This window comes from Tachysurus fulvidraco, chromosome 23, assembly GCF_022655615.1.
Source record: "Tachysurus fulvidraco isolate hzauxx_2018 chromosome 23, HZAU_PFXX_2.0, whole genome shotgun sequence".
NCBI lineage: Eukaryota > Metazoa > Chordata > Actinopteri > Siluriformes > Bagridae > Tachysurus > Tachysurus fulvidraco.
Genome location: NC_062540.1, coordinates 260,760 through 270,759, shown reverse-complemented (window position 1 = coordinate 270,759; position 10,000 = coordinate 260,760). Strand labels below are relative to the sequence as shown.

General features: G+C 42.8%; 1 protein-coding gene across 1 annotated transcript in view; it reads left to right on the top strand.

The window, feature by feature from the left end:
• The window catches only part of LOC113646107 (NACHT, LRR and PYD domains-containing protein 3-like), a 13,305-nt gene that overhangs the window by 1,737 nt on the left and 1,568 nt on the right, over positions 1-10,000 (top strand). Inside the window, exons 3-8 of the mRNA XM_047807379.1 lie at positions 120-191; positions 468-528; positions 793-997; positions 2,593-4,378; positions 5,329-5,502; positions 9,378-9,551. Of these exons, the coding sequence (XP_047663335.1) occupies positions 120-191; positions 468-528; positions 793-997; positions 2,593-4,378; positions 5,329-5,502; positions 9,378-9,551 (2,472 nt within the window). The remainder of the gene's footprint in view (positions 1-119; positions 192-467; positions 529-792; positions 998-2,592; positions 4,379-5,328; positions 5,503-9,377; positions 9,552-10,000) is intronic.

Sequence of the window (10,000 nt, the reverse complement as noted above, 5' to 3'; positions counted from 1 at the left end):
AACCCAACCCATAATTCTTTCTAGAGAGCTATAAATTGACACGTGTCCAAGTCTCTAAGTGTAACATGGAGTTTTTGGTTTACAATGAAATCATATTAAATAAAATTGTTTATTGTCAGTGTTTTTTCGATGAAAAGTCACCATTCAATGGGATTTCCTACGAACTTCAGAGACAGTTCTACTGATGTGAGGTCAGTGTAGTTTTGGCCTATTGTTCCTCACTCAGCTCATTATGAATTTATGAGAAATTAAACTTAGTTAAAGAAATGAAAACATTTGATTCATCTGTTTCAACTGCGTGAAATAGTGAAATAATCTATAATTCATTACGTATATTAATTAATTACCCTTTTATATATCAGGAAATTCTAAAAAGCATTTTACTGCCTTAATCCCAGGATGATCACAGTGTAAGTCTGATCTAAGTTACATGTTCTTTCAGTTAAACTCGGTGTTTGTCTCCACAGGACACGAAGCACCACTGAGACTTTAAAAATCACCTGCAAGCAGCTGGATGTGATATTCAAGGTATTTATTTATATATTAAATATTATGTTTAAACCTCTTCTGCTTATTATTATTATTATTATTATTATTATTATTATTATTATTATTATATAAACATGTTAACTAAATTCACCATGATGAAGGGCTGCACTTCAAACCTTTTTAAATATTGCCATTTGATTGTAAGTTAGCATTTATTTTTAATATGTAATCAGGCAAAATGACATTTTATGGACAATCAGTTCTTTAATGTTAGAATGATTTACTTTATATTTTCTTAATCAGGATCTTGAGCACACGGTCATCACTCTGTTTAAGAATGAATTAAAAAGGTTTAAGAAGCTCCTGAGTCCAGATTACCCAGCATGCACTGAGAGGGAGCTGGAGGAAGAGGAGGTTCATCCCAGTGTCAGTGAAGGAGTGCTGAAGATCACGCTGCACGTCCTGGAGAACATGGACCACACAGATCTGGCTAACACACTGCACAGCAGTAAGGACACACTGTACCTTCACACCAGGGCACTGCTGAGATGTGGACTCTGATTGGTGTTGATTAATTCTCTATTACAGCAGCTCTCACACTAGTGCAGCTTCACATCACTGCTTTGCTTGAACAAACTTCCTCCCTATCATTTTCACGTAACACTCATTTTGAATGTACTCCAGATTTCCAAAAACACTTAACAGTGTGGCTCTAGTTCAAGTACAAGTTTATTGTTATTACAGCCATATGCAGTGTGACACAGAGAGAGGGTTAGGACATACACATGCACATAGGACATACACATGCACGTAGGACATACACATGCACATAGGACATACACATGCACATAGGACATACACATGCACATAGGACATACACATGCACGTAGGACATACACATGCACATAGGACATGTACATAGGACATGCACATAGGACATACACATGCACGTAGGACATACACATGCACGTAGGACATACACATGCACATAGGACATACACATGCACATAGGACATACACATGCATGTAGGACGTACACATGCACATAGGACATGCACATAGGACATACACATGCACGTAGGACATACACATACACATAGGACATACACATGCACGTAGGACATACACATGCACATAGGACATACACATGCACATTGGACATGCACATAGGACATACACATGCACATAGGACATACACATGCACTTAGGACATACACATGCACGTAGGACATACACATGCACGTAGGACATACACATGCACATAGGACATACACATGCATGTAGGACGTACACATGCACATAGGACATGCACATAGGACATACACATGCACATAGGACATACACATACACATAGGACATACACATGCACGTAGGACATACACATGCACATAGGACATACACATGCACATAGGACATGCACATAGGACATACACATGCACATAGGACATACACATGCACATAGGACATACACATGCACATAGGACATACACATGCACATAGGACATACACATGCACATAGGACATACACATGCACATTGGACATGCACATAGGACATACACATGCACATAGGACATACACATGCACATAGGACATGCACATAGGACATACACATGCACATAGGACATACACATGCACATAGGACATACACATGCACATAGGACATACACATGCACATAGGACATACACATGCACATAGGACATACACATGCACATAGGACATACACATGCACATAGGACATACACATGCACATAGGACATACACATGCACATAGGACATACACATGCACATAGGATGTACAACAGACATGTGCAACATTACTGATTAAGTGTCTGTGCAGTTGGGTGGAGGCCATTACTTAGATCCCAGGCTGATGTGTGTAGGAAGGAGCAGCTCAGTGCTCAGGAGCATGACATCATGGGGGTCCAGGAGCATGACATCATGGGGGTCCAGGAGCATGACATCATGGGGGTCCGGAGCATGACATCATGGGGTCATGGAGCAGAAGTTTATATCATTAGATATATGAAAATAACCTAAGACACATGATATATGGTTGTTTTTATGACAAGTTATTTATCACCCCATGCTTCTGTTTTGTTAGAGTTAGGGCTGCTGTCTCTGCATCAGGACAAGCTCAAATCCAAACTTGTGGAGAAATGTAAAAGAATTAATGAAGGAATCTCACAGCCTGGAAGTTCAGCACTTCTGCATGAGATCTACACTGAGCTCTACATCACAGAGGGTTGGAGTGGAGACGTCAATAATGAACATGAGGTGAGACAGATTGAGGCAGCGTTCAGGAGACCAGCAACACAGGAGAAACCCATCAAATGTAATGAGATCTTTAAAGACAAGTCCATCAGAACTGTGCTGACTAAAGGAGTTGCTGGAATTGGAAAAACAGTCTCTGTGCAGAAGTTCATCCTGGACTGGGCTGAAGGAGAAGTAAATCAGGACGTCAGCTTCATGTTCCCACTTCCCTTTAGAGAGCTGAATCTGATGAAGCAGAAAAATCTCAGTCTGATGAAACTTCTTCATCACTTTTTCCCAGAAATAAGAAAACTAGAATCAATAGACTGTGACTCCTACAAAGTGGTGTTGATCTTTGATGGTCTGGATGAGTGTCGACTTCCTCTAAATTTCCAGAAGAATGAGAGATTGTGTGATGTGACAGAGTCAGCCTCAGTGGATGTGCTGCTGACGAACCTCATCAAGGGGAATCTGCTTCCCTCTGCTCTCCTCTGGATAACCACAAGACCAGGAGCAGCCAATCAGATCCCTCCTGAGTGTGTAGACCAGGTAACAGAGGTACGAGGCTTCAGTGATCCTCAGAAACAGGAGTACTTCAGGAAGAGGATCAGTAATCAGAGACTGACCAATAAAATCATCAGACATCTGAAGTCTTCAAGAAGCCTCTACATCATGTGTCACATCCCAGTCTTCTGCTGGATCTCAGCCACTGTTCTAGAGAGAATGTTGGGTGGAGCAGAGGGTGGAGAGATCCCCAAGACTCTGACTCAAATGTACACACACTTCCTGATCTTTCAGATCAAACACAAGGACCAAAAGTACCATCAGAAATGTGACCCTGATCCTCAGCAGACCAGAGAGAGTATCATGGCACTGGGAAAACTGGCTTTCCACCAGCTGGAGAAAGGAAACCTGATCTTCTATGAGGAAGACCTGAGAGAGTGTGGCATTGATGTCAGAGAAGTGTCAGTGTACTCAGGAGTGTGTACCCAGATCTTCAGAGAGGAGTTTGGGCTTCACCTGGGGAAGGTGTTCAGCTTCGTACATCTGAGTGTTCAGGAGTTTCTGGCTGCTTTATACACATTTCTCTCCTTTGTCTTGAAAAACAGAAATCTTCTAAGGGATCAAACCACTGGAATGTTCCCTCTCTTAAGGAAACAACCTGTGTCTGCATTCCTGAAGTGTGCCGTGGACAAGGCCTTACACAGTGACAACGGACACCTAGACCTGTTCCTCCGCTTCCTTATGGGTCTCTCACTGGAGTCCAATCAGATTCTCTTACGAGACTTCCTGTCCCAGACAGGAAGTAGCTCTCACAGCAAAGAGGAAACAGTCAAGTACATCAAGGAGAAGATAAAAAAGAATCCCTTTCCAGAGAAATCCATCAATCTGTTTCAGTGTCTGAATGAACTGAATGATCATTCTCTAGAGCAGGAAGTCCAAACGTACCTGAACAGAGGAGGTAACGGTCGTCTCAGTGACACCAGACTGTCTCCTGCTCAGTGGTCAGCTCTGGTCTTCCTCATGCTCAACTCAGAACGGGAGCTGGAGGAGTTTGATTTAAAGAAATATGATCGATCTGAGGAATGTCTTCTGAAACTGCTGTTGGTGGTAAAAGCATCTAAAAAGCCTTGTGAGTAGATTGTCATAAATTCATTACTAAAGGGTTTGAAATTTAAAAGTATACACAAAGATATTATCCTTAAATTAATGCACAATAGATACTTAAACTCTGAGAGGTTTTATTTTCACACTGCAGACAGAAAGCTAGATGTGAGAAGCCTGACAGTGAGGAGCAGTTTTCCTGGTTAGAGCTCGTAAAGGTTCAGCACATTGTTTTAGTTCTTGTGTTCTTCTGTGCTGAATCAGCGCTCCAGTGGAAGTAACACCACATGAAAGGTCTGAACACAAACCACTCAGACGCAGTCGGGTCTGAACGATGCTCGACCTGCAGGGTGAAGAGTTGCAGTGATGTTCACGCAGAGGTTCATGTCCCTTGTGTTCATGTCCCACCGTACACATCTCTGTGGGTTGAGCTTAATAAAAATCCTAAGCAGTCTTCACCCAGAAGACCCTGGTGTCCTTTAGTCAGAGGTGCTACATGCTTCACCCAGAAGACCCTGGTGTCCTTTAGTCAGAGGTGCTACATGCTTCACCCAGCGGTCTTAATGACAGTCATTACATTCCTCAAATACTAAAACCTTTCTGGGGCACCTAGAAACCCAAAGGGAGGTCCTGGCATTGCCATAGTCCTCTGGGCATTCTACAGCATATTGATGTAGGCTTCTGGCACCACAGGTGAGAAACTTTGTGACCTCCTGAGATGCTCTATTAACCCATTAGTGACATGAGACCAGTGTTGAGTTTAGCAACATAGTTACATCACCACAAAAGCTCTGGTGTGCGGCTGCTTCCTGATGAACATCGTTGTGATATCACATGAGAAATGATCCTGGTAAATGTTCTCCAGCTCATTTCCATCTTCCCACAAAACTCTTCATTTTTAAATATTCACAAACATTTTGTGTAGTTTTTCATTCTAAATATTTTAGTTACTGTAACAGATGACTGAGTTTTTTTCCTGTAGGTTGTTTGGGTGTCATCTAACAGAGGAAAGCTGTAGAGTTCTGTCCTCGGTCCTCAGCTCAAACTCCTCCAGTCTGACAGAACTGGACCTGAGTAACAATAACCTGCAGGATTCAGGAGTGACGCTGCTCTCTGCTGGACTGGAGAGTCCACACTGTACACTGGAGATACTGAGGTCAGATCAGTGTGTATCAGCTACATGATGTGTGTATCAGCTACATGATGTGTGTCTGTGTGTATCAGCTACATGATGTGTGTCTGTGTGTGTCAGCTACATGATGTGTGTATCAGCTACATGATGTGTGTCTGTGTGTGTCAGCTACATGATGTGTGTCTGTGTGTGTCAGCTACATGATGTGTGTGTCAGCTACATGATGTGTGTATCAGCTACATGATGTGTGTCTGTGTGTGTCAGCTACATGATGTGTGTATCAGCTACATGATGTGTGTCTGTGTGTGTCAGCTACATGATGTGTGTCTGTGTGTGTCAGCTACATGATGTGTGTGTCAGCTACATGATGTGTGTCTGTGTGTGTCAGCTACATGATGTGTGTATCAGCTACATGATGTGTGTCTGTGTGTATCAGCTACATGATGTGTGTCTGTGTGTGTCAGCTACATGATGTGTGTATCAGCTACATGATGTGTGTGTCAGCTACATGATGTGTGTATCAGCTACATGATGTGTGTGTCAGCTACATGATGTGTGTATCAGCTACATGATGTGTGTGTCAGCTACATGATGTGTGTATCAGCTACATGATGTGTGTATCAGCTACATGATGTGTGTGTCAGCTACATGATGTGTGTATCAGCTACATGATGTGTGTGTCAGCTACATGATGTGTGTCTGTGTGTGTCAGCTACATGATGTGTGTCTGTGTGTGTCAGCTACATGATGTGTGTATCAGCTACATGATGTGTGTCTGTGTGTATCAGCTACATGATGTGTGTATCAGCTACATGATGTGTGTCTGTGTGTGTCAGCTACATGATGTGTGTATCAGCTACATGATGTGTGTATCAGCTACATGATGTGTGTATCAGCTACATGATGTGTGTATCAGCTACATGATGTGTGTATCAGCTACATGATGTGTGTCTGTGTGTGTCAGCTACATGATGTGTGTCTGTGTGTATCAGCTACATGATGTGTGTCTGTGTGTGTCAGCTACATGATGTGTGTATCAGCTACATGATGTGTGTCTGTGTGTATCAGCTACATGATGTGTGTATCAGCTACATGATGTGTGTATCAGCTACATGATGTGTGTCTGTGTGTGTCAGCTACATGATGTGTGTATCAGCTACATGATGTGTGTGTCAGCTACATGATGTGTGTCTGTGTGTGTCAGCTACATGATGTGTGTATCAGCTACATGATGTGTGTCTGTGTGTATCAGCTACATGATGTGTGTATCAGCTACATGATGTGTGTCTGTGTGTATCAGCTACATGATGTGTGTCTGTGTGTGTCAGCTACATGATGTGTGTATCAGCTACATGATGTGTGTATCAGCTACATGATGTGTGTCTGTGTGTCAGCTACATGATGTGTGTCTGTGTGTGTCAGCTACATGATGTGTGTATCAGCTACATGATGTGTGTCTGTGTGTGTCAGCTACATGATGTGTGTGTCAGCTACACGATGTGTGTCTGTGTGTGTCAGCTACATGATGTGTGTATCAGCTACACGATGTGTGTCTGTGTGTGTCAGCTACATGATGTGTGTCTGTGTGTGTCAGCTACATGATGTGTGTGTCAGCTACATGATGTGTGTCTGTGTGTATCAGCTACATGATGTGTGTCTGTGTGTGTCAGCTACATGATGTGTGTCTGTGTGTGTCAGCTACATGATGTGTGTCTGTGTGTGTCAGCTACATGATGTGTGTGTCAGCTACATGATGTGTGTCTGTGTGTATCAGCTACATGATGTGTGTCTGTGTGTATCAGCTACACGATGTGTGTCTGTGTGTGTCAGCTACATGATGTGTGTCTGTGTGTGTCAGCTACATGATGTGTGTGTCAGCTACATGATGTGTGTCTGTGTGTGTCAGCTACATGATGTGTGTCTGTGTGTGTCAGCTACATGATGTGTGTCTGTGTGTGTCAGCTACATGATGTGTGTCTGTGTGTGTCAGCTACATGATGTGTGTCTGTGTGTGTCAGCTACATGATGTGTGTATCAGCTACATGATGTGTGTCTGTGTGTATCAGCTACATGATGTGTGTATCAGCTACATGATGTGTGTATCAGCTACATGATGTGTGTCTGTGTGTGTCAGCTACATGATGTGTGTCTGTGTGTGTCAGCTACATGATGTGTGTATCAGCTACATGATGTGTGTATCAGCTACATGATGTGTGTATCAGCTACATGATGTGTGTATCAGCTACATGATGTGTGTCTGTGTGTGTCAGCTACATGATGTGTGTATCAGCTACACGATGTGTGTCTGTGTGTATCAGCTACATGATGTGTGTCTGTGTGTGTCAGCTACATGATGTGTGTCTGTGTGTGTCAGCTACATGATGTGTGTATCAGCTACACGATGTGTGTCTGTGTGTGTCAGCTACATGATGTGTGTATCAGCTACACGATGTGTGTCTGTGTGTGTCAGCTACATGATGTGTGTATCAGCTACACGATGTGTGTCTGTGTGTGTCAGCTACATGATGTGTGTATCAGCTACACGATGTGTGTCTGTGTGTATCAGCTACATGATGTGTGTCTGTGTGTGTCAGCTACATGATGTGTGTCTGTGTGTGTCAGCTACATGATGTGTGTGTCAGCTACATGATGTGTGTCTGTGTGTATCAGCTACATGATGTGTGTGTCAGCTACATGATGTGTGTATCAGCTACATGATGTGTGTCTGTGTGTGTCAGCTACATGATGTGTGTATCAGCTACATGATGTGTGTGTCAGCTACATGATGTGTGTATCAGCTACATGATGTGTGTCTGTGTGTGTCAGCTACATGATGTGTGTATCAGCTACACGATGTGTGTCTGTGTGTATCAGCTACATGATGTGTGTCTGTGTGTGTCAGCTACATGATGTGTGTATCAGCTACATGATGTGTGTGTCAGCTACATGATGTGTGTCTGTGTGTATCAGCTACATGATGTGTGTGTCAGCTACATGATGTGTGTATCAGCTACATGATGTGTGTCTGTGTGTGTCAGCTACATGATGTGTGTATCAGCTACATGATGTGTGTGTCAGCTACATGATGTGTGTGTCAGCTACATGATGTGTGTATCAGCTACATGATGTGTGTCTGTGTGTGTCAGCTACATGATGTGTGTATCAGCTACATGATGTGTGTGTCAGCTACATGATGTGTGTATCAGCTACATGATGTGTGTCTGTGTGTATCAGCTACATGATGTGTGTATCAGCTACATGATGTGTGTGTCAGCTACATGATGTGTGTCTGTGTGTGTCAGCTACATGATGTGTGTCTGTGTGTGTCAGCTACATGATGTGTGTATCAGCTACATGATGTGTGTATCAGCTACATGATGTGTGTATCAGCTACATGATGTGTGTATCAGCTACATGATGTGTGTCTGTGTGTGTCAGCTACATGATGTGTGTCTGTGTGTATCAGCTACATGATGTGTGTCTGTGTGTATCAGCTACATGATGTGTGTATCAGCTACATGATGTGTGTCTGTGTGTATCAGCTACATGATATGTGTATCAGCTACATGATGTGTGTCTGTGTGTGTCAGCTACATGATGTGTGTGTCAGCTACATGATGTGTGTATCAGCTACATGATGTGTGTGTCAGCTACATGATGTGTGTATCAGCTACATGATGTGTGTGTCAGCTACATGATGTGTGTATCAGCTACATGATGTGTGTCTGTGTGTATCAGCTACATGATGTGTGTATCAGCTACATGATGTGTGTGTCAGCTACATGATGTGTGTATCAGCTACATGATGTGTGTGTCAGCTACATGATGTGTGTATCAGCTACATGATGTGTGTCTGTGTGAGTTGCAAGTATTTTGATATTTCATCATTTGTGTCCCAGGCTGTGTGAGTGTCATCTAACAGAGGAAAGCTGTAGAGTTCTGTCCTCGGTCCTCAGCTCAAACTCCTCCAGTCTGACAGAACTGGACCTGAGTGTCAATAACCTGCAGGATTCAGGAGTGACGCTGCTCTCTGCTGGACTGGAGAGTCCACACTGTACACTGGAGATACTGAGGTCAGATCTTCACTTTATATAGATACTGAACACAGACACCCAGCAGAATGAGAGAATTTGTACTGTAGTTATTCTGGTTATTATTTTTACATATTTTTTCCCCTGGTTCCCTGATTATTGTATACTTGGTTTTGACCCTTGTGTGTTTTCCTGGTTTGTATGTTTAGTTCTGTGTTTGTTGACTGATCCCTGACCCTATGGACTCTGGTGATGATTATGGGGAAAAGCTTAAATAAAAAGAATCAATGTCTCTCTCTAAAGTCCGTCTAGTTGTAGAAACCTGTACTGAGTGCAAGATTAGACGCCTGTAATTTGTACTTTTTTCTCATCCTTTAAAAGGTGAACTTTTCTGTACATACAGTAGCTTATAAAGAGATCCCTGTCAGAGAAGGTCGAGCGTTCTGCATTCAGGGCTTATTGTGACAGGGATTAAGATTGCCTGACTGTAA